Here is a 24,867-nt window from a genome sequence, read left to right as displayed (position 1 = left end):
ATAAGGTCTATGATAGTGGCTGACTATAAGTTATTGAAGGCTGATCCCTTACCTTTAAACCTGTCATCTGAGTCACTCTCACTCTCACTGTTGTCATCTACAGAAGAGACAGAAGAATCAGTTAATGCAAAACCAAAGCAAACAAATTTGGTTTAGTATGGTGAAAGTGGGAAAAAATCATGTCTCATACTGAGCCCTGTGATCCATGCATGCTCTCTCCCCAGTTTGAAAGTATCTTGGAACAAGCAGTTCAAATAGCTCCTTAGACTGTGTTTTGCTTGGAATAAGTTTCCATTTTGCTTAGAGTAAGGGCTTTGTTTTGATGAAACTGCAAAATTCATTCTCCATTACAGCAACTGGTTGCGCTGAACCCCCCCATCTACACTGAGCTACAGAGATGAATGTGGCATTTGGGAAAAGGATTTTAACTCTTCCACTTCTTTTGAAGACTTTTTTTTTTTTTAGTGAAAATAAATTAAAAATTAAAAAAAAAAAGCCATGTTATGCAGCCCTTGAGAAATCATTGTAAACCTTATCAGCTTTGTCTGTCTGGGCAACTTTTTCAACCACCAGAGCTCTCCAAACTGAGTGAGAATAATATGCAAAAGTAATCTTATGACAAAATGTATTACTTGCATTCAGGTTCTGCTGTACGCCTGCTAGAAACATGGCCTGCATTTCTTTTTGGACCCTGCATTTTCAGAAGCAGTCTGAAGTGCAGTCTGAGCTATGTTCACATGCCAGGACAAAAAGCATGAATTAATTACAAGGTCAAGACTCTGATTTCTGGACAAAACTCACAGTAGCAAATTACTCAAAAAGTGAACTAAAGAAGCAGCTGATCATGGGATTAGTAGCACAAACAATGCTGTTACTCTCCTTTATTTTTAGCTAATCCCCATTTTCTTCTCTTGTAGACAGCAAGTTATCACTGTCCTCTGAAGAAAGTTCCAAACAAGGTAGAGCCCAAGGTAGGTGTGGAAGAAAGAAGAGAATCTGTTAATACTGTGACATTCAAATGGATTCACTGATGTGACACTTATGTCATACCTCGTAGGGATGCTGTCTCGATATTGGACATAGAAAGTTTCTTCAGTCGTTTTTTCCCTCTTTTTGCGCTGTAGATGGAATTGATTCTTTGGACAAGCTGCAAAATAAGAAAGTGAGGAATCAGTAAGACCAAACACACTTCTACCAGGATACGTTTAATTAATCTATCCAAACAAAGAATTTGGCCACAGATGACTGACCAGCTGAACCACCCAAAGCCTTTACTATTTCCAAATGCATTTCTTATCTCTCTTATTTTTAATCCCATTTGTTTGAAACTTACTTTGAACCTCAATCATTTACCTATATTTTGTTTAAATAGCTCAGAAACATAAGTCTCATTTTCAAAAGTCTCATCAGTCTCTGCAATAAAAGCATCAGCCTGAGAATTTGAAGGTAGATGTTCTCCTCTACCACCTCATTCTTCTCTCTCTATGCTGTTTTTTGCCTCTTACTTGCAGTAACAGTAACTCATTAACCATATCCAATTTTGCCACACTCTCATGGACCTTAAGACCATATTCTGAATTTGGATATAAGATTAACATGTATGTTAGCACCTCTCTTGAACTGAGATTTTAGTGTGTTCGAATAAGCACAGAAGGAGATGGCCCTAACTTTTTTCCAAGCCTTTTCTGTTACAGAGCAAACCATCTGCTTTGAGGCTATGTCATATCAGCTTCCATATGAACTTCTCCTCTGTTCCTCTTGCAACTCATGCTGTACTCACTTCAGAAGTGGTCTATCTACTTTCTCCAAACTTATCCTTATCTACAAAAGTATTTTGAAGTGAGTTACTAGTACTGCCTTTAGCCAGCTTTTAACCAGCACTAGTCAGAATTTTAACTCCTAGTAATCCTAACTGTCTATCCAAAAAAAAATTTGAGATGATAATATTAAAGAGAGAACTTGTGTTTAGTGCCCTCAACAAGAGGTTGGGATTACTAAGAGTATGTCTTGGCTCCTGAGAGTTACTGTTTCTGTTTTGGTCTCAATTTTCCTTTAGGATACAAAAAGTGTTCTCAGTGACAGCTAAAGATTGAATAGAAATTTGCAAGGTCTTTTGCACAGGTGCCCTGTCCTCAGCATAAGTTTGATCACCTGCCAGTACCTTTGGGATCCTCCTGGCCCGTCGTGTAGACAGCAGCTCACTTGTGGTACTCAGGCTGTCCTCATTGATGCTGGAAGGGGAAGAGGGAATGCCAAGCTGAGCCAGCAGCAGCATGTCATCGTGGCTGTGCCGCTTGGGCAGCCGTGGTAAGCGGTGGCTCTTCCTCTCTGACCAGTTCCCGACGCGCAGAGACTGGCTGCTGGGCTTCGAAGGTAGCTGCAGGAACAAGAACAGCTTGAGCCTTCTCTCTCCTCAGCAACACTTAGCACAGAAGCAGCTCTTTGTGAGTGGTGGCCTCACAAGGATATTAAGCCAGGTGAGCCACTGCTCTGAAGGATATGCACAGAGAGATGGTTTAAGGTCAAAATGAAGGGACAAAGGTCAAGACATAAGGCTTGTTCTAAAGCAATAGAATGTTTGACTTTGGTGCATTCCTGTGCAATTACATTGAAGCTGTCTATCTTAGAGAAAGGAAATTGAAAACCAAAGTTGTTGTGTTTCCTTGGTATTAAGATAGTCTAAGATCTGCCAACATGCAAAGGCATAGTTACAGCTTTGTCCTGCATTCCCAAAAAATTCCTTTTGAAACATAAAACCATTCTCATGGCATAGGGAAGGAAAAATCTTATTGACAAGATTAGACACCAAGTAAAAGCTACCTTTAGAAAACTGGAGCTCTTTTGGAGCAGTCCTTTGAGCAGCTCTGTCCAGCTCTCAGGAAGGCAGACTGGCAAGGCCAGGTCCCTGCCTTTTCCCAAACACAAACACTGTAAGAAGCTTACCCAGCATTTGTACTATTATGTCAAACAGTTGTCAATATTCTATCAGCGGTATGATGAGCTATAAACCTGGAGGTAATAAATGTCCCACTTGTTCTGCTTGGAGGGCTTACCTATTACAGCACCGCTATATGAGGGTAGGCATAGGTGTTTCTCTATGCATTTTTGCATCACAAATATAATGTCATCAGTAAAACTGTCTTTTTATCTCTGATGACTTCAAAACCTGAAAATAATGAATGGGAAAGGAGAAGATACAGTGGAGTTCAAATTGACCACAAACCAGAGTTTCTGAGGTCTCTGCTTACCACAGGTTAGCATGCCTAGAAAATCTGCAGCAGTCTATACTTTAATAAAATCAGTTCTTTTTGAAGATCATTGTTGCCAGTTTGCTGACCTTCTGATCTCTTCCATCTTGTTTGTCATCATCCATGACCAAAAAGTCATGTTGCTAATCCAGCTATGTTGCTATGATGGAAAAACTGGGTGATAAATCATTGCCAAAGCTCTCATTCCTCAGGAAACTGAAAGTTTTCTATTTCTGGTCATTGGAGAATTACCCAGGCCCATAACTGACCTGTGCTTAGTGTCTCTCTGCTTTAAATATCAGCACAATGACAATGCAGTTATGGCAGGACTGACTCCTGGCAGGAAACTCCTGGCAATATTTCAAAAAGAAGCTGCCAAAAAAGATAGCCCTGTTACAAAGATAGCAGAGAGTACTTATTTACTGAGCAACTTTACAGAAGTCATTTTAATCTGCATATTCTTTTGTGTTTTACAGTGAACAGTGTTTCACTATGGACCTAGGTTTCTTGCCCTGATGGTACATCATATTGGATCGTCTAGATGCTACACAATTCCTGTTAACAGCCAAAAGTAATAGTTATGCATAGTATGTCTTACACTAGGAAATTATCTTTGTGGCTACAGTTTCTGTTTGTCCTCACTCTGCTGGATTACTAATTTCCCCTTGTTCCCTTTCCAGTAGCTTTGCTGAAAACACTCCTGTTTCACAAATGATTTACTAGGTGTACACTAAGAGTCCTGGTGATATTTCTCTTGTCTCTTGAACTGTGATGTTCACACACACACAAAAGCCAGAATATATATTCATTATTTTCCTACATCATTTTACAAAACAAAAACGTAAATTGTTGTGACCTCTTGTTCAGCTGCAAATTCTCTGTTGATTCCACACAAAATAAAGTTCTTTTTAAAAGCACTTTGAGTCTCAAAAGTATGTGATGAATACAATGATCCTATAAACAACAAAGCAACCTGATGTTTCACAGCATTCACAAAAAACAGACTGCCTTGGAAAATTCACCACAAAATGGAAAGTCTGCAGAGTTCTTGGTCTTTGTGTCGCAAACACAACTTATACAACCTTGTTAAATGCAAACACTCAGGTTTTTCTGATTATTTTATTATTCATTTATTTATTGGGGGGCACACTTGGCCATCTCCATTTTACAATAAAACATGCCAGGCTACATGCTTCACATGAGCAAAGCACGTAACAACATGTGGGCAAGAATAAGCAGCGTTTTTCCTCCCCTCCTTTCCCAACTAAAAGCCCAGCAGCAAACACAGAGACAATTCACAAGGAGATGCAGCCAAACAAATAGTTTAGGGACAGACCCAGCTCACAACCAACCGGTGGAAGGATTCTGCTTTAAGTCATCAGGCAATAGCCAGCACAAAGAGGCCATCAGGTTCTGCAGCACAGCGTGGAGAAGCCGAGCCACGGCTGCCAAGAGCGTTGCCAGCAATGATTTATGCGTTTGCTCACTCCTTTATACCAGACACTCTTCCTCCTTCAGCAGGGCTGCTCTTCCTCCTATGCTACGGCTGATTGTCTTGCTAAAGCTTTACACAGGCCTCAAGCACCGAGAGACGGAGGCTGTCACGCCGTTACCTGGGGAGGTGATGTGTATTTCCTGTCCTGCGGTGTCCACATCCTGTGCAAAGAATCTAGGGAATTCTCGGAGAGCTGATGGGATTTTCGGCCCGCGTGACGGCCTTTCAGCTCCACATCCTCGTACGGGTTTTCCTTGGGTGACTCGCCTTCACGGTTTGGGGTTTTTTTTTAAGAAAAGAAAAACAGACAGGAATGTTAAGTTTAAAAAAAAAAAATTAAAAAAAAAAATCATGTGAACCAAGTGAAAGGCTTTTAGAAAAGCTCCTCGGCTTTCAGCATGACTCATCCCTCTAGCTGCAGCTGGAAGTATTTGGAGAAGAACTTGGCTATGAGGTCGACAAGTTTCTTGGGTTTTTTTTTTTACTGCCTTTTCTTTTTTTTTTCTTCAATAAAATGCAAAGATTTCACAAGACGTGCTTCTGAGCATCCACAGCTGTGGAAAATTTATTGATGTATAAAAAGTAAGGCACAGAACTACTTTAAAGTGTATCAGTGGATTTTTATAAATCTATAGCAGCCCCTCAGAGGGTGAAATGAATAGCAATAAATAGCTGTTCTCAACATACCACCCTTACACACAATAAGACAACTTTTATTTGATGCTACCTTCATTTTTCTCTTCCCCTGAGAGAATGCAAAGAATAAACACTTCAGCTCAACAGTGCCAGGAGAGAAGATTGGAAATGTAAAAGAAGAGGGAAGAATTTCTGCCCCAACCATACTGTATCCTCAAGGTGGTCTTTTAAACACATCATGCCTTCTAATTAAGCAGCTATTCATTTCAATTTATGTACAACTAATATCTCTCAGGGGAAACTCATCCTGCCAGTAATATATAAAGGCTTGAACAGTTAATCACCAAATATGACATAAATGAATAGCACAGCAAAAAGAAGACTGCAGCCTTTGAAAATCTAGCATTGAAAACAAGAATGAAAATTGAAAGTCCAGATTTAAGTGAGATCCAATACCCTTCAGCAGCCTAAGGATCAGTGGAATAACCCACCTTCTCCTCAAAACTCCTAAACTCATTAAAACCTTCACAGAGCTAAGAAGCATGAAGATGAATGAATGCCACCAGTAAAATGAACATTTTGTATGCATTTCTTCAGACAGTTCATAATTACCAACCAGAATCACATTTAGAATTTCAGGTGTTTTGAAGACAGGGTTATTCCAGTTTTCCAACCACATTACACAGAAAAATCATCCCAAAGACAGTAATCTACTCAAAATCAAGACCTGCATTTGTAGAAACTTGAAACGTAAAGGAAGTGTAAAGCTTTTGAACCAACTTGGTTTTGGTTTTACATCTAAAGATGACTCCAAACCTCATGGCTTTGGTACGATACATATTGCAATACAAGCTATTAAATACAAGAAATTTGGATTTTACTGCATACTGTGTCATTTAAGAATTGAGGACAGAAAGCTCTAGAATGGGTTCTTATTCACACTGTTACAGAAAACATTCACTGCTGTTACAGAGATGACAGTTCAGGCATAGGTGTTTTAAATGAGAGCAAGGTCTGCATTAACTCCCACCTTGTTTGAAGGATTTTTTTTTCTCAGGGTAGGGTGGGGAGGTTAGACAGTGTAGTACATTTCCTTATTCTACAAAAGAAAACAAAAGCAGTTTGTGTTTTGACTTCATTTTTAAGCCTGGAAGCATGAGACTGGTTGATTCATTAATTCTAGCAACCAGAGCTTTTGCTTAGCAAGCTCACATATTCACAATACAAGTAAAAAAATGCAGTTTGACTTCAATAGTGCATCATACTGAGATTTCCAGTCAAATATAAGCACAGGAGTGAAGGTTTTAGCTTTGTTTTAATTAGAAGCCTGCATAACTGCTGCTCTTGATGAATGTTTGAATTAGCAATCCCCATGTATTATTTTATCCAGTGGGAATCTGATTCTAGAAGGCTGCACTATCATTATAGTCAGCCTACAAGTCACATGGAGAGAACACCTTCAGGTGCGTGGGGTACTGAGAAGAAAGAGCTTTTGGCGAATACAATGAACAGGATAAATCTTAAGCAAAAACTATTACTGAGAAAAATAAAGCTGCAAATGTCCTGGGAGGACTATGGAACTGATTGCTTCCCTCTGTAGGAAGAAAGATAAATAGACGTTGCACACTAATTCTGTTTCTCGTAAACTCCAGAGCTCTAGATATGACAATCATAACAACAATAAATAGCCAACTTTGCAAAATGCTGCTACTTACTCTCAGCTAATTGGACTGTACTAGCATAATAAAATTTCTTGTAAGCCCAAGTCAAGTATAGGTCAAGCAAGCATTTTAGAATGGATTAACAGATTTCAAAATACCCAGCTACATGAGGCAGTGCTTAAACATATGCTTCCTTGTGAAAAGACATTTCATTACATTAGTCTGCATAGCATCCAAGCTCCTGAGAAGAAACAAGTCCATCAGTTGAAAAGAAACTTTTTTCAAAATGTAAAGCAATTAAAAGTTTTAGGGTGAGTCTCTTTCCAAGACACAATATAAAACAATTGCTTGAACCCAGTTAAAAGTCAGCACTACTAATACTGACCTAAAATATTAAGTACAGAAACAGGACCAGAGAAGTCTTGGATGAGAGAAGAGGGAGGAGCAAGGAACTATGAGCAGAGGCTGCTTTTCTGACTCATATTCTCTACCAAAAGAAAGCTTGGGCCAAATTCCTCTTCAGTGTAATGTGGAGGTCAGTGGAGACACTACAGCAATTTTAACCCTTTCCCTAGATCTGATAGAGCTTCATGACTGATTTTCTGTTCAAGAACACTTGTTTTATTTTCCTCATTTGCTTAAATATCAGATTATTTCAGGGTGGGCTTGGGTTTTTTATTATTATTTTTAAATAATGACTTGAGGCCAACTATGGTTCAACCATTCTTTTTCTTTTTTCTTTTTTTTTCCCCCAAAGAATAATCTCCTCCACAACAGATCTCTGATAGTGAAATAGTTTAATCAATCCAAAACAATCTGGGTTTGCTGATTTGGCATCTGAACCATGTATTTGGTTCAGTCAATGAACTAGATGAGATTTTTTTTGAAGGTCTTCAGTAATTATCAAGCCTTGAAACCACCATTTTTTTCATACGTATGTTCTCCCTGGTGGATAAGCCACAAAAGACCAAGTAAACAAAAAGAGCATTTAGACAGCCCAGACTAGTTTCTGCAGAAGTGATAAGAAACCAAAAACATCAAATAAGCTAAAAAGATATGTGAAGATAGTCTAAACTGCCTTAGAGGAGCATTTAACCCCATCTGGTTGCACAGTGACTCCCTTCCATGAGAGAAAGACCTGTGAGCTCGTGGCCACCAGCAGGTGAGGATCCCACACCAGAGGAAGGCTCTGGAGAAATGCTGCAAAGACAGCTGCTGCAGCACAAAAATGAGGAACATTTCCATATAACTGGGCTGGCTCAGAGACTTGCAGCTTTGATCTCTGCATTTCTCCTCAACACCGTCACTTCTCTAGTCTAAAACGAAGAATGCTCACCATCTGCAAGCTGGAGTGCTTTTGCATTCATTTGGATTTGCTGCAAAAGGAAAACACATTTACAATGAAAGAGCAAGGAAACATCCTTGTTCCTTCCATATGGATGTCTCTACTGGAAGCCAAAAGAAAAAACATTACACAGTACAGAGGCCAGGCTTGTCTTAATGACGCTGATCTAACTGCCACACAAGACAACAGCAGACTTGCTGGCTTCAAAGAAAGCTGGATCAGACCCTCAGAATGCATATGGTCACATGAAATAGCAAGTCTTTAGCAAATACTGTCTCTGATCACCATCCCAGCTCCCAGATCAGTTCTCTTTATAAGCATGTCTTTCAAGCTTCCCATTCTCTTGAATTCTATCTGCCCAGCTGCTGAGTTCACATGGGACATTTACGTACATGACATTTATCTTCAGAAGACCTCATAGGCAATTTAATGCTTTGCCCACAGGGGAAAGAAAACAAAAAGAAGAAACAACTAGTGATCTTCAGAAAAGCCCTGAGGAATGCAGTCCTTGAGCTTAAGGATCGATGAGTCTCCTTCGACAGTTGCAATTCCTTACGCCGTGATGTTCTGTGAGCCAGGCCCACTGAAGCCTAAGGCAGCACACAATGTTCTCTGCTCAGCCTCTAACACGTGGCAAATGGGAAGCAGAGGCAGGCTCAGCAGTCCTGTCTCACACTGAGAAAGGAGAGAAAAGTAAGGCTGAGGGAAAAAAAATTGAAATGCAGGCAGACGCTTCCCTATAACTGATAGAAAACAGGGGAACTGCATCATTTCTTTCTAGATAGAAGTAGTAATTATCAGAGGAATGAAGTGATTCCCTGAGAGCTGATTATAACTCCTGCCTTTTGCACTGCCAGAAAGTGAGAGGAACTCGTATACAGGTATACAGCAACGGAATGGGCTCATCAGCTTCTGCCAACTTGGGTGCCTAAATTAGGAGCCAATGTTCACAGAGGAGATACTGTCCCTTCAGAGGGTGATGCTGAGTGTCCAGGCTAAGACCCTACTGCCTACCCTGCGGCAACATAGAAAGCCCAGGCCTCTGAGCTGTAGAGAGGGTCGGATGGGGCTAGCACCTCACAAATGACAAAGTATTTCCTGCACATTTGAGCTCACACACAAAATATAATGCAATTGATGTATTTTACATTACACTGAGCTGGGAGATGAAAGCTTCAGCTGCCACCCTGGGATAGACCTGGGCAAAAGCAGCACATACCTCCAGAAGCAAGCAGCTGGAAATAGCAGCAATAAACGAGCACAAAAAGAAGCCCAGCTAGGCAGAATCTGGACTGAATAACAAAGTAGAAACGCTCAAGTGAGCAGTCTGTAAAAACCTCTGATGCTGGTGGCACCTATACCCTCAGCATTTTGCAGTGTTTCTGTAACAGACACAAGGCACAATATCAATTACCTTCTCTACATAATTCCTCTGGACTACCGTTTTTGCCCCCTGCCACAATCTTTATTCATTCCACCTCCTAACATTCTGTGTTCTATGATATGTAGATGTAGCCCAATTCCTCCAGCTCACCCATATTTGGTGTGCACAATGCCCTGCAGAGGATTAAGATAAAACAGAAATGGGCAAGGCACTTCAGGACATGGTTTAATGGCCATGGTGCTGTTAAGTCAATGGCTGGACTTGATCTTAGAGGTCTTTTCCAACCAAAACAATTCTATTATTCTAAGGAAGAAGCCAGTAGAGAAGGGTGGTTGGCAAATTCTGCTTTTGCTGCTGTTGAAGAGGAAGCAATGGGAATCAACCTCTGAGCGCAAGCACTGCATGAAGGAACAGCACAGCATTCGCGTGGTGTGCAGATTTACAGCTTCCCAGCATCTCTGGGCACTGAAGTCCAAAGAACTGCAGAGCGATGGGAATCCAGGTGTGCTCATTGCAATGCATGTTCATTACTCACTCATTTTATTAAAAATTACACAAGATTCACACCACCAGTGCTGGAGGAAACTCAGCCACTGGGATGTTTACGAGCTTGTTCAGATCAAATGGATGAAAACCACAAAATCTCCACGCTCCAATAAAGTATCTGAGCTTAGATCTTTAATACATAGATGAGCTCTTAACATCAGAGAAGCTGTAACCATGCGTCTCAGCTGAGGAATTTACCCCAGGAATCTGTGGAAAGAGGAACTATTTCAATATCAAATTACAGCTAAGACACATTATAGCTGCTTTGGAAAGCCATTACACTTTTCCAATCCTATCAGCTTAGTGCCATGTTCTCAGAAAAGTGGAAGAGCATCTGCAACATGCAGAGAGAAGTCTAAAATGCAATCAGCCTTTTGAGTTCTGGTCCATGGAGTTTGTAGGCAACAACCTACAGTTTTTTTCTGAACTTTTACACTTGTGCTTTACCTTGCAATAAGTGAAAGAAACACTGCAGATACTTTCAGCTCCCTGCTGTCTCTGCAAGTACTGCAAGAGCTTTGAGGTGTAATCATAATTAAACATTAGATGGAGAAGATTTAACATGGCTGATAAATGAATAAGAAAGCTCATGCCTCAAAAATCATGCATTTAGCAGTCCAAAATCATGTGTGTGAAAACATCTGATGAGCATCTATTAGCACACTACAGCATCAGCATGCCTAAGCTGCTTGTGCTTCACAGAAGTTTAACCCTGCTGTCTTCAACACAATCTCTGAATTTAAACTAGAATTTGGGAGAGCAGTCTCACAGTCATTCTACTCTATTTTACTAATCCTGATGCATCGACTAGGAAACTAGGCAATAAAGCTGACACACTGTCAAAAGGAGCTCTAGTGGATGGTGAGACAGACTCTACAGAGAAAAAAACAGAGGTCTAAATAAAGCACGAGATAATCATTAAAATTAACTGAAATCCATGTATGCCAATATAGCAACAAAGCAGCAGGCTGATGGTCTATAGGATCAGACAGTTAGAGTATTTGGCCTTTCTTTGACAGGCCCATATGGGTACTGTTTGATTTAATGTGCTCTGGCTGCCATTATCCTACAGGATCTATTATAAATTTTGTCACTTTTCAAAAACTCCTCTGCCTTTTAGACTGTGAGAAACAGACTGGGGGTGTGGAGCATATGTCTCTTTGACTACTGCCTGCGCCATTATTTTGTATCAATCCTAGCTCTGTCTTTGACTGATGACTACCCAGAGACCTCCTGATAAGGGTCTGACAGAAAACCCAAAATGTTTTCAGAGAAGTAATTTACACAGCACTGCTGGCAGAGGTGCAGTCTCCAAGTTTGTTTCAGCTTCACAGCAGCCCAGCAATTCCATTTTCTCCCAGATTTGTGCAACTTATGTGACGTGAGATGATAATGTGACAGACAACAATGTGATACAAACACATGACAGGCGATAATGTGGCACGTGATGATGGGCTTTTACTGGAAAGATCAGCTTGCTCTCTTTCTAACCTTTCTTCACATTTACTGGAAGAACATTGTGAATGTTCTAATTTGAAAGCAATGTCAAGCTGGAACATCTTCCAACTGGACCTCAGTCATCATTTCTGAAGCTCTTGGCACACACAGTGGAAGGTTCAGTAAAACAGCTAAATCATCTCATTTGTTATGCGACATGCACTATGTTCAATTTACATCAGAATTCAAAAAGACTCATCAGTTTAGGAGAGAAGAGGTGCCTTACCAGGAGGGGTAAATGGAGTGACACACTGTTGTGAGCTCCATGGGGAAAGTTTCATCACTGACATTTCCTCCATGCTCAGAATTTTGCATGTAGGTCTACACCTGCCTATTGCAACTGCTCAGGCACCCACTTAGTAATACTAATTTGAGGCTTATTGCTCCATTTCCTCTCTTGTGAATGAAGCAGTTGTGCCAGTTACCTGAGACATACACTTTTGACTATTCCTCTCCTGCACAGGTTATCTGTCCCTCTTTAACAGCCAATCCATATGCCCAGGTTCATATTCCAGCTACTAGAGTCTCCTCAAGAACATTCCCTCAGCCAGTGAAGATTTGATCTTCCACAGTATATTCGAAAATGTCAGCTGATAAAAGTACCTGGATTTAACTAACAAAGAAGCCCCAAGATGCTGACTCTACTATCCACAAGGTTAAAGGAGGGGCATATGGCCTAGTGATCCACACAGCATTGTGACCTGCCACCAAGCAGTTCTAACAAGTTTTGGCACTGGTACCTGTTGCACCTTTGGCTCACCACCTAACTTCTGGCATAGACCAGGCCTGGCTATACATAACTGGCAATATGCTGGTGTCCCCAGACTTTGAGTTCCTAGGGACTCTGCTGCCAGTAAAATGTCAAAGCTTCCCCAGGGCAGCAGCAGTCACTTATGCTCCTCTTCAAAGGAAATTGATGAAGAGGGATAAAGTAAAAGACCTATTTCAGCCCTGGAGCAATTCTAGCAGATCTATGCACTGGGCAAATGCCTAGCAAGAAGCATGCCAACCAATGCAGAATAAAGGCTAATGTCACCCCAAACTGCCAAACCTGGTTTATGTGCTGAACAGTCCACCTATGACTTCAAAAACAGCAGAGAAGCAAGAAACTGTGTTAGTCACAGATCTTCAGGGGGAAAAAAAACATTTTAATCACTTTCTTAAGGGGGGAAAAAAAAGTTTTAAATGAGCACAGCTATAATAGCAAATGGTTCTTGCTTGGACAAGGCAAATGGACTTGTGCAACATCAAATTAAACACTCTCAATCTATGATACAATGCATAGAGCCCAGCAATAGGTCTCCTACACATCTTCGTAGTGTCCCCTTAGAAAAAGTCTCCACCTGTTCTTCTGCATCCAGCACTCTGAGAAGTTACAGAGCAAGAAGGTTGGCCTTGTCAAGGGCTTCTTCCACTATATTTAATTTCTGAACTGTAAGTGCAATTTCTCTTATAAATACAAACTATAATTTATATGGGTTTACTAGATTTTCTCAAGGTAAACTTAATCTTGTGCCCTTAACCCTGCCTTCATATTACTCATTCAGCTTTTTTTGGTGATGATAACAAGCGCTTTCTTCTAGATGTCAGGTGAAAAATGCCTCAGAGACAGCAGACCTGAAATAACAATGTAAAATATCGCAACTGCATTTATGGGAAGAGACTGGAAAACTGAAACCATGTGGTGCATATGACAGGAAATACTGCTGTCCACAAACACAGCAGAAGCAACCATCTCAGACATCTCTTAATACCATGATAGTTTCTTCAATTTACACAAAGCCAAGCATGGTTTCCCCAACTGGATTCATAAAGCCACATCAATTTTGGTCTGATTAAAGACTCATTCAAAACCACAAGAAGCATAACAATGCTAAGTTTACTATGACTGCCACATTCCTGTGAGTGCTAGTACAGAAGATGAATGAAGCCCACATGGCTCCTTGCACAAGGAATAGAGCTCTGATTAATATTAGGAATATGCACCCCTTTATACAGCTGCTTGTCGATAAATGCAGAATAGATAATTATGTTCCAGTCCAATACCTGTCCTGAATGCAGGTATTTCATCTAACAAAGAGTATATAAATATTACAAAAATAAACAAAACATTTGGTTCATGATGTCGCTGGATTTCAAAGTACATTAATTTTGGGGTTTAATGCACCTCAATTGATTATATTTTTTTTTTTCAATCAGCTCTCAATATAACATAAACCAGCCTTAGCAGTTCAGTTCATCACTGTTCTGGTCAATAAGAAAGGAAACAGGTAGAGGAATGCACAGGTTTAGCATGCATATGCACCACATGAGGAGGTCACGTAGTAAGCATAACACCAAGGACTCTAGTCCTAGCTCTTATGTTCTTAGAAGCTGTATTTTGATCATTGCCCTAGTCTGAGTGCAAGCACTCAGTACACCACCACCTCTAGAGCAACCGATTGCAAAAACCCAAAGCAGCAGTAACAAGAGTCCTTTATAGCTTAGAAGCAGATGTAAATCTATAAACTCACTCTTACAGACACCTGGTTCACATGAGTACAAAAGTGCTACTTAGAGACTGGGGTCTAGCACTATTGGTATAAATTATGGAGATGTGATACACAAAACTACGATAGTTTCTTTAAAGCTGGAGATCAAACTACTTTGGCTTGTCTTTAATCACACTTGACAGTTTATAAGAATTAGACTGTTTTGGTATTCCCCCACACTGTCTGCATTGAATGAAGTGCTTTGGAAAGAGGTTGTTAAAAAGAAGTACAAAACAATGAAGTTCTGTGTTTGTCCACAGATCTGAAATTTTGCATTCTCTTCCCACTGCCTTTCCAAAATGCCCAAATTTTAATCTGCAGTGAGCTGGCTTATAGTTCCCATGAGAGAGAGAAGCCCATTATGATTTTGTTTTACTGAACCCAAGATTTCTTCTCATTTGAGAAAGCTTCTTACCATTTTATTTTGATATTTAACAAACCAGAGCAAGGAAAAGAAGCATACCACCTAACATCTGGCAGCACATTGATAGGTCCTGAGCAGAGATGAACACTGTAATTAACACACAATACTTTTTCATATGTAAATGAAATGCTGGTCTGACTGCTCATTTAGAAGGCTGATGATCACATAAGGAAGCTCTCCAAAGGGAGGGGGGAGGAAAATTAGTAGCTATATAAGCTCTCATTTTTATTGACACTGAAGAGCAACAGCATTTTTTGGTGTGTTCTGAAAGCAGTTTTTTGAATGACATAGTGGAAGACCACAGCTGAAACTGTTTCCACTGAGCCTGACAAGCCAGAGACAGCAGTTGGCTATAAGGTCAAAGAGTCCCACACTGCAATTTGTGATCATTGTTCCTTGCTATATCAACTGATGATGAAGAAGATTTTTGTTCTATCATCGTTGTTTGTCCTTCAAACAAGTATTAGAGTGACTCTGGTCCTCCTTTTTACCAGACTAAACAAGCCCAGCTTGTCAGTGTCTCTTCATAAGACATGAGCTCTAGGGCCTCTAACTATCTTGGTAACCCTCCAGCTTTCAGCAGATAGAGATGCATTGTCCAAAGTAAAATGAAATAGCCTTTGTATCTGTTGTAATGATACAACACTGAAAGAGTTAAAAATAATGTAGATATTCATCACTTCTGTGGAAAATCTGTGCTCTGAAGGGCTGCCCAATTTTTGATAATTATAACAACCTTTTTGATGTTAAAAGAATGTATGCAGAGGCCATATATTTCCTTCTAAGACCAAAAGAAACATGTTTTTCTTGAGAAGCTTAATCAAAACTGTTTTTGTTGCACATTCCTGATGGCTGCATAGCTAGAGGAAATTAATTTTTCTTTAACCAGCAACTGGGACTTAGGGGAGACCAGGAACAGTGCTACAAACAACTGCCTTAGGCAGTCCACACAGGAGCCCTGCAAAGATCAGGCTGACTACATATGGCTTGTGAGGTTAATCTTGCTATTTGATAGTTCTATAAACACTATCCCCAGTTCTAATCAAGGCTTCAAGCCAAGGCCTTGATAAAAAAGAATGAGTTGGTTCTTGGAAATCATGGCAAAAAGCTGACCAGACAGTCCATTTCCACTACCACCCAATGAAGTCCAAAGGAATCAAGACCTCCTGCATTCAGACTGAGACTTATGTTTGCACTGATGCACTGAATCCATTTACCCTTCACCTAATCTCTCTGCACTGACAGCACTGAACATCCTTGCACAGGGCATGTGTTCAACAATACAGTCTGACCATAACTGCTCAACATCCCACTGCGAGCTCACGTACTGCAAAAGGTTCTTACCTACAATGTCTTCATAGGCATTTTCTTCTAAAGTGCTCTTGGATCCAAATTTATGCTGGCTCTCAGTCCCATTTTCAGTTGGGGAGGGAGGGTACAGGGATTGAAGACTTGATGCATCCTCAAACTCAAAGGATTTTCTAAAGTTTAAAACAATACATATTTAGTAACTAGAATTCAAAATACTCAAATGTTTAGCTGAGCACTTATTTGCTAAGAAATCTGTAATAAATGACCAATTTTTTAAAAAATTACATCATACTTTAAGGACTTTTAGAGGACATCAAGCCCTGTGTTCACAGCAGTCTCTAGTACAGCAATCTGTGACACTTTTATGAGGTTGGAAGTATTATCATCTCCATTATGTGGACAGGGACTGCAGAGGACCATGAGAATGGTTCTGTGGACAGTACTCAGCTGTAGTCCCAAGCCTATCCTGGGACACTCCTGTACTGTACCTGTGCCAGAGAATCTCTAACCACTAGGGAACACCCAGGTCACATCAATCTGAAACATAAAAGCTCCATGGGCAACCAGGTCCTCTGAATACAAACTGGCTCTACGCTAGCAGGGAAATATGAAAGACTTCCTCCATGTTACTATAATGTTGATTTAGCCAAAGAAAATCACTGCTTTCAACCCAAACATTAGAGAAATAAATATCCACAATCCATTCTCATGAGATACAGTGAGTGCAAACTACATGTATGTTCAGTCTGAAGCACACAGCCACGTAGGCATAATGAATTCTGTCCTCAAAAAGAGAATGGTTTCAAGACTGAGATTTCAATAACACTTAAAAAAACACTGTCAGATGACTTGTATGGTCTCAAGCTCTTAGTAAATGCTGGAATTCTTCTTACTGTTACTAAAGGATAGATAGTAGTAAAGACAAGATTTTATAAAGGTAAGTCCAGAGAAATCACTGAACTACAGTAGGGTAAAGCTGTTACAAACAAATGGAAAGCTACCCTGTACAACATCAAACTGATCTGCAAGGCTAATCAGGTACACATTGTAACACTGTAAATCCTACAAGTTATACTCCACTAATCACAACTGAAGTTGATAAATATTGCTTTTGTTTTGGGCTCCTACTGACTGGAGCCACCCAGAACTGAGGCTCTGTTGTCGAACTAAGCTGCTGTCTAACTCACTCCACTATGACGGGAGACTGAACCTGCAGAACAGTAGGTGCAAGCAAATTCTATCTCTTCTTGAAAGAAGTTTCAAAACTTCATCTCAGAAACTCATCATAACAAAATACTGTGGTTCTTAGATGACTTACATAGTCTCAAACTCAGTGCAAGCATGTAAGTGGAGACTGACTTGAATCACTCAGCTGTAGGTCACACAGTGGTTCTGTGCAAGAATTAGCTCTTCCTGTCCACACAACACAGAATTTTACCACTTGCCCTTTAACTTTCCAATAAAGGACATCTTTTATAGTAGAACATCTAAGAAATTATTGTTTGTCTTCTGTACACTGTGAATGCTGTGCTGAACAAAATGAGATCAGGTTTATTTCACAAGTTCTTGTTAAAAACCAGATTTACTTTCTCTGAGATTATGGCCAGAACTCAAAGATAAGCACAGCTAATCAGAGTTTGGCTTTCTACACTTCACCCCCACGCCTTTCTCAGAGAAACAACACACATCAGCAGAGCTGTTTGATCCATTTCAGAAGCAGGTGTCTCCTGGAAGTAAAGATCAGAATCTGAAGGCTCCTCTTCTGCTTTTCCTGCCCCAGCATATTTCAGGTCATAAACTTTTAATTAATTGAGCCAACATCGAGCACCAGATACTGAACTGATAGAAAGTGGCTGAGATGCTGTTATTTGCAAAGTTCATCACTAAATATCAACAGCACATGTGTATCACACACATGCACAGATAGGTGAACTTGTTAAAAATGCCCTCCTTTGAATGCTTATCAACAACTACACCTACAATTCTCTAAGAGGTGAGCAGGATAAGTTTTACCAAAAGACAAGACCAATGATGTAATTGAAACATGACAAGTTCCACAGACTGCTGGCGAAAAATAGCCATATGGTCTGCTCATCATGAACTCAGAAAGGACATAAAGGTCTTTTTGTGCTAAAATACAGGTATCTCAGCATTAATCTTCTACAGCTATTACAGTAACACAAACATTTCTAAGCACTGAATTAAACAAAATGGCCAACACTTCATAAAACTGACCAAAGTGCTGTAGGAACAAGCTTTGGAAACACAGGTATGTTTTGCAGTGAACAGGAAAACAGGACTACAACAGATCAGCTATGGTCCCACTACAAAAGGATAATGAAATTATGCTCCATTAAAAATCACAAGTGAGGGCATTTGTTAGAGTTAACTGGAAAACATTTAGCAAACATGGCCTTTTCTGGGGATCAAGGAATACAGGTTGAAGAACTCCAACGCCATAGCCATGTAAAGCATTGTACCACTGCATCTCATCAATGCAGTCCAGCAGAAAAATGCTTGTCTTGCACACAATCTCTTGCATTTCTCAGGTTAAAAGCATTGCATGTGGGTGAAATTTTCAAATACTGTTACTAACACAACACAGCACCATTTATTTATTTAAAGACCAAGCATAAGACATTTCCTTGAATTTTACCTATTCTGGGATTTTCTGTGAAAGCGTGACTCTTTCTTCTGCCTTCTGGTCACAGGTGGTGCAGGGGTGGACGGGAGGGGAGGAGGAGCAGCAGCAGGTGTAGGAGAAGGAGGTAGGCCATTGCTTGGTTTAGTTTTGTGGGTTTTGTCTGCCTCATATTCAAAGGTGCGTTTGGGTTTGGGGACAGGATTCACTGCGCTGTTATCTGGGCTTTCAAGGAGCAGTTTAGGGCCAGCTGAGTTTGCAGTAAGTCCCTGTTTTGTCTTACTGCTTTTCTCAGCCTCAGGTGTCTCTGGTTCACTCCCCAAAATAACACTCCCTCCTTTGCTATCATTTGGGCTTTCACTCAGTCCCTCCACAGTACTCAGAGTCAGAGACTTTTTAGTCCCTTTGTCAACACTGTAACAGCTACTTGGTAACTGGGGGAGGCCTCTGCCGGGCTGCTCTTTCAGTGCCTGCTCAATCTTCTGTATTCTGTTAAGTACAGCAGAGGACTCTTTCCTCATGTGGCCCTTGAGGAAAGCAGCAGCAGGAGGCTCACTCCTGCCTAGTCTCTTTTCAAACCGATGGCAGGAATCCCTGTCCAGCAGTTCCTCCTCCTCTGTTTCTGGGTAAGAGCACTCGGAAAAAGTTCGGCTCATTCTTCTGAGGCCTTTGAAATCAAATGTCTTCTCGCTGCAGGGAGAGGTCAGAACACTGGGGCAGCTTTCACTGCCTGACCTCTCCCCAGCATCCCTCTTGTCCACACCAGTGCTCATCCTGGGGGGCAGCTCCCGGCGGCACTCCCATTCTGTGATCTTCTGCCGGATATCGAGTGCTTGGGAGCGGACACTCGCCCGGCTGAGGGAGAGGTTCCTCAAGTTGGTTGCAGTGCCCAAGGACAAAGTGCTCCTGGCTAGTGGATGGCTCCCTATTGCATCCCCATCCTGAGCCTCCTTTGAACTCGCTTGTTGGTCCTCGGCCTTAAACACAGAGAGCCTTTTATCCAAAGCGCCCACACTGATGGCTTTGAGAGGGTGGCTGGGGGAGTCAGTGTCTGACGGGCTGGTGGAGGTGCTTTGCAGCGTGGACGTGCGGTTGCTCCAGTCCTTGAGGCGCAGTCTGGAGTTGGAGATTCTGGTGAGCTGAGCAGAGCGGCAAGAGTCCTCACTGTCACTGAGAGGGTAGGCTGGGCTTCGGCGTGGGGACAAAAGAGGCGGTGGAGAGACTGAGTGACACCTAGAAGCAGAAAGAAATAAAAAAAAAAAAAATCAAATCCCTAGGGAAACTAGAGCAATTTGCCAAATTTTCCAATTCTGGCCACAGATAAAGCAGAGGGTGACTGCACACTGCAAAACTATTCCAAAGCATCACTAAGACACCAGATACCACTCAGCCACAGAGCCAAGGGATTGGGACAGACCCTGTGAAGAGTCCATGCAGAATGCTTTAGCATGTTAAAATTTTATTTTATTGACCACAGCAGGAATAAAACACAACATGCCTGGGATAGTCAGTAATGGAACAGCAGAGGTGGAGGACACACTGGCAACCCTCTCTGCCTTTGGCTCATTAACAGAAAATACCACAGGCATAGGCCAGTGGATAATGATCAATGGATAATGACATGGTCCTTCCCCAAGAAACCTACTTCTGTTAGAAGAGTCTCTTGAAGGCACAATAATCCCACAGACTTTAAAACTAGTATTACTGGGCAGAGGCGGGTAATGAAAGAACTTGCAATCTTCAATACAAAGACTGTAAAGAAAAATGGTTTTATTGAAGTTTGCTTCGTACACAATGATACTTGCAGCACCTTACAAAGCACATCATCACATACACTTTCAAACATAAACAGCATAAATAAAGATCATGGAATCAAGTTTATGTTTCTTAACAAGTTCACTTGAAAGGTACCTTCTTTCTGGGCAATAACATTTCTTTGAGAACATCAGCATTTTACAAAACACATTGGAATCAGTTGCCCCAATTTCCTGTCTGATAAGGGTGTTCATCCAACTCTCAAAACTGCAAATGAGCAGTGAATTACAGTCTCAAAGGCAAATCACCTGTCTAGCAGCCCACAATGTCTTATAAGAACAGGTCACACGGTCTAAAACTACCTTCCCAGTGCACAGTGAGGGGAAATAAACAGAACCTGAGAGGTGGTTTCCAGCTCTCTAGACAATGCTTAGCTCTGCTGCTGTGAGTTTTCGCTTTCCTGAAGTGTCAGGAGTGACTCCACAGATCATCCTGTTCTGAGGAAAGACAAGCAGGCAGAAGCTGTTGAGTGATCTTTCAGTTTCATAAATCCCATCTTTCCTGCTTAAATCAGCGCTTACAGAATAAAAAGAGGCTTTGGTGCTCTGATCCAGGGAATTTCCCAGTTCAACATGCTCATGCTTGGGAGCCCACTTACTGAAAAAAAAGAGCAAGAAACACGTTGACAAAAAGGTACTGGGTCTTTCCAGGCTCATGTTGATGAAATCCCATAATTTCACATAAAGACTGATGGATGGTGAGCTCACACATAGTCACACAGTGCTGTTTTTATTCCTCGGGACTTTCTCTCCACTTCTGCTAGGAAAACATTGCTTTCTTAGTACTTTGTGTAGGCTTTCTGCTTATCTCTGATTTTTCTCAGGGCATTCTGCCATTTCATCAGGACATTCTAACCTCTTTCAGAGTGATGATAATGTCAGAATATGATGATAACCATAAGCATGTTACTAAGCAGCTTTGGCACACCCCACAAGACTAGAGACTTTTTGTTGCTCTAGCCAATATTTAAAGAGATCTGAAACAAAAGCAGGAGAAATTTCTCCTTGCAACAACAGCAAAACTAATTTTTAATATGGACACTAAACTATCCTGATTTCAGGTAACTGAGAATGTGAGTTCAAAAATCTCCAGAAATTTGTAAGAAAAAAACTGCTAAGAAATGCTCAGCTACCAACTTTCATATTATTTCATATGACATTACAAATTAATAACCACAGTTAATAATGATCTTCAGGCCTTTATTTAAAGAAGGTCTCTGAAGAACAAGACTGCACACAAATGATCATTTGAAGCACTAATTCAGATATGCAGTGCTAACACTCCATTGGAAAAAGTGGCAAAGCCCACACCTTTCTGGAATTGTTAATCTTTTTGGCTACTTAGCAAACAAAACTTATGTGCTCAGATTTCAGAATGGAAAACTGAAATTATCTTTAAAAATAAATGCTGAAAACCCCCAAAATCCTAGGGACTTTAGTGTGTGCTCGGGTGAGCTGATCTGTGTCCAGATCTTCAACAAGTATAAGCGGTTGAAAAGCAAGTGAAATAAGAAACTCAGAGAATAAGATTCAACTTCTTGGATTCTTAAAAGGATTTTTTTCTCCCTTGCAAATGTAACTTCTCACCACATGAAAAAGCTATACTTGCATTTTTGTATTCAGACTAAAAATTGATTTTATTATTGGTTAGAGCTGATCCATAATTCAGGATGTCGAAACAAATAGGACGATACCGTTTTTGAACTGAGCAAAAGGCAAGATCATATCCCCAGAAAGCAAAGCCTTGAACAGTCAGATTGCAACAGAAAGATTCAGCAGCTCAGAATGATTCCTTGAGTAAGCAGCAGATCCTACTTCATGCCAGCCATTGTGAGTGTAAATACTGGAATCCATCCTTCTCCCAGAGTGGGAGGGAAGCTGACCCTGCTCACCTGTTAACAGGAATCATATGTACCATGCACGCGTTGATGCACCACTACTGAGAACAGCTGTAAGGGCTTGCTAGGGCATTCATTGTGCTTCTGCTCAATTTGACATCATAGGCAGAGGAGAAAAAAAATGTGTGAGACCAAGAGAAGCTCAAATTAGAACCAGTGTTTGTGTGTCACTACTTCTGTGACCTGGACAAAACAATCACTTTTGGAAGAGTTCAGTACTCACAGCTCCTTCTAACTAGTACAGTTTCATGCTACCCTAAGAGGGCTGCTGCCAAGCAACCACCCAGCAAACAGAAAAGCACTCTTCTGCCTCAGACACTTCATGCTTGTGAAAGCTCCTGGTTCCAATCAATACTTTTGCACAAACAATACCTGAACACACTACTGCAATACAGCAATCTTCCATCTGTATCTCTAAAGATGCAAAACAGCAAAATAACATGAAGGCAGCCAAAAAACCCTCAACAACTTTGACTGAAGCAATGTTAAAGGGCACTTCCCAAAAACTTCCCTCTTTGTCTCTATACAAGAACTAGGAATAATATCCTCTATGCTTTCCTCCAAGGAGCTATGAGAAGTCCAGTTTTAGCTGTCAAACATTAGCAGTTAGTCATTTGGCTGCATTTTGAGATAAGTTATGAAACAAACCACTAGATAGAGAAGCAAATAAGCATCACTTGCTCTCTTTTCATTTCTTCATCCCTAGCTACATCCTCATCAGTGGGGACAGAAAGGCAGGAACAGCAATTGCAAAGTGCTCAACAAGGCATTACTGTAGGGAAACAACAGGGAATGCTCAGGGGACAAAGACAGGCAGGCAGACTGGTCTAAACTGGGTTACAAGGTGAGTGGCATGAGAGCCAAATGTACAACCATCACCAAAATACATGGTCTGAAATGGCTTTTTTGCTTTATTAATGCTTTGAGTTTTGTCATTTTCTTTTGAAATATAAATGAGCATACAGACAGTTGCACTCCATCAAAGACAAATTGAATCTTTCATTGTCTTAGCTGTTCTAGGAGTTTAAGAATCTATGTTATTGTTATTTCTTGGAACTAAGGAGTAGAGGAACATGAAGATCAGACAAAAGGGACCTCCCACACTACTAAATCTAAATTGAATTTTGTTTCGTTTGTAAATGTTTGTATTAAAATATGCACTCTGCCATACCTTACAGTATTGTAATTTTCTGAAGAACTCGAGAAGGTAACTACACTGTAATTACCTTACATCTACATAACAGCTTATGGTAAGTAAAGGACACGAACTTTTCACATCTGTTCTGGGCACACAGTAGGAAGGTGGTTTTTGAGCTGATTCAGCTTGGTAACGAAATGAGCAGTACAGCTTGTCATATCTTGCACCTCTCTTGGAAAGCCAAGTGATGTAAGTGTCGACAGACCAATCCCTTTTCCACCAGGCCGTTTCTGATTTTTGAGGTCTCACCAGCAGTATGGCTCAAAATCCCCGAAAAACGTGCATTCCAGATAACCTCCTCCCTTTACTGTTGACTTTGGGATTGTGACAAAAACAAGACAAAATACTTTCCAAACTGAAAAGTGAATCTGCATTGTAAGACTGCTCATTGTCATGAACACATGCTAGTGATGGAAAAGTCCCAGCTTTTAGAGAGAGTGAAGCAATAAAATCAAAGTAGATGAATATCATGAAATGTTTAAAGATAAAACAAAAAATAGAAACACCAGTTATTTTTGTTTGTACTTCTCAATTTTTTTCCCCTGAGGAATTTTGATACTTTCCATGTACATAAAAATTGAGACCATAACGGAACTACTTACAAAACGATGACCACAGGGATTGTGAAACAAAAGAGAGATAAAGCACTGTGTGCCCTTTGTAAAATCTAAAGCTTCAGTGCTCCCAAGATGTACCAAGTTAATGATAACAATTGTGGGATGCATTCTGGAGGGTGCTGTGGTGAAAAACTGCATACAAACCCCCTCCAGAGCTCTGGGTCCTTGCAGTCAGGTCATGATACACAGATACACAGCTGACTCCAGCTGAACTGTTTTTATGGCTTAAAAGCAAAGTGTCTGATTTACACCAGTGAAATTCAGGAGTTATTCTGCCAAAGTAAATTACGTGAAGTGGCAAATATGCTCCGCAACTGCAAAAAAAAAAAAAAAAAAGGGTAGATAAATCAAAGCTGATGAGTTAGATTCTAAATACTGGAATTAGACTGGATCTGTAAAGCTAAGACAGCAAGAAGATCTGATGAATGACCATGAAATAAAATGCGATCAATCAACATACACTAGGTAAATGCCTTTGCCAAAAAATTTCTAAGGGCGAAGAACATAAGAAATTGTGAAATTATCTACACTGAGAGGGCTACATTCCCTGCCACTCCAGATTTATGGCAGCCTTCTGCTCTGTTAGAAGGCAAGTGCAGGGTAGTTTTTACTTCATGCCAT

At 40.7% G+C, this 24,867-nt stretch overlaps 1 protein-coding gene across 3 annotated transcripts in view; it reads right to left on the bottom strand.

The window, feature by feature from the left end:
* DENND2B (DENN domain containing 2B) overlaps positions 1 to 19,390 on the bottom strand; it is a 56,104-nt gene extending 36,714 nt beyond the window's left edge. The window contains exons 1-6 of one of the 3 annotated variants that reach the window (XM_054390559.1): positions 18,735 to 19,390; positions 16,112 to 16,248; positions 4,862 to 5,010; positions 2,162 to 2,377; positions 1,051 to 1,147; positions 53 to 97 (exon numbers count right to left, since the gene is read on the bottom strand). In XM_054390559.1, coding sequence (XP_054246534.1) covers positions 53 to 97; positions 1,051 to 1,147; positions 2,162 to 2,377; positions 4,862 to 5,010; positions 16,112 to 16,248; positions 18,735 to 19,375 — 1,285 coding nt within the window. In that variant the 5' untranslated portion in view covers positions 19,376 to 19,390. Of the gene's footprint in view, positions 1 to 52; positions 98 to 1,050; positions 1,148 to 2,161; positions 2,378 to 4,861; positions 5,011 to 16,111; positions 16,249 to 18,734 lie in introns of those variants that run through there. The other 2 variants (XM_054390560.1, XM_054390561.1) reach the window with 2 other exon arrangements.
* Positions 19,391 to 24,867: the final 5,477 nt, after the last annotated feature.

Source organism: Indicator indicator, chromosome 21 (genome assembly GCF_027791375.1).
Source record: "Indicator indicator isolate 239-I01 chromosome 21, UM_Iind_1.1, whole genome shotgun sequence".
NCBI lineage: Eukaryota > Metazoa > Chordata > Aves > Piciformes > Indicatoridae > Indicator > Indicator indicator.
This window is presented reverse-complemented; position numbering and strand designations above follow the sequence as displayed.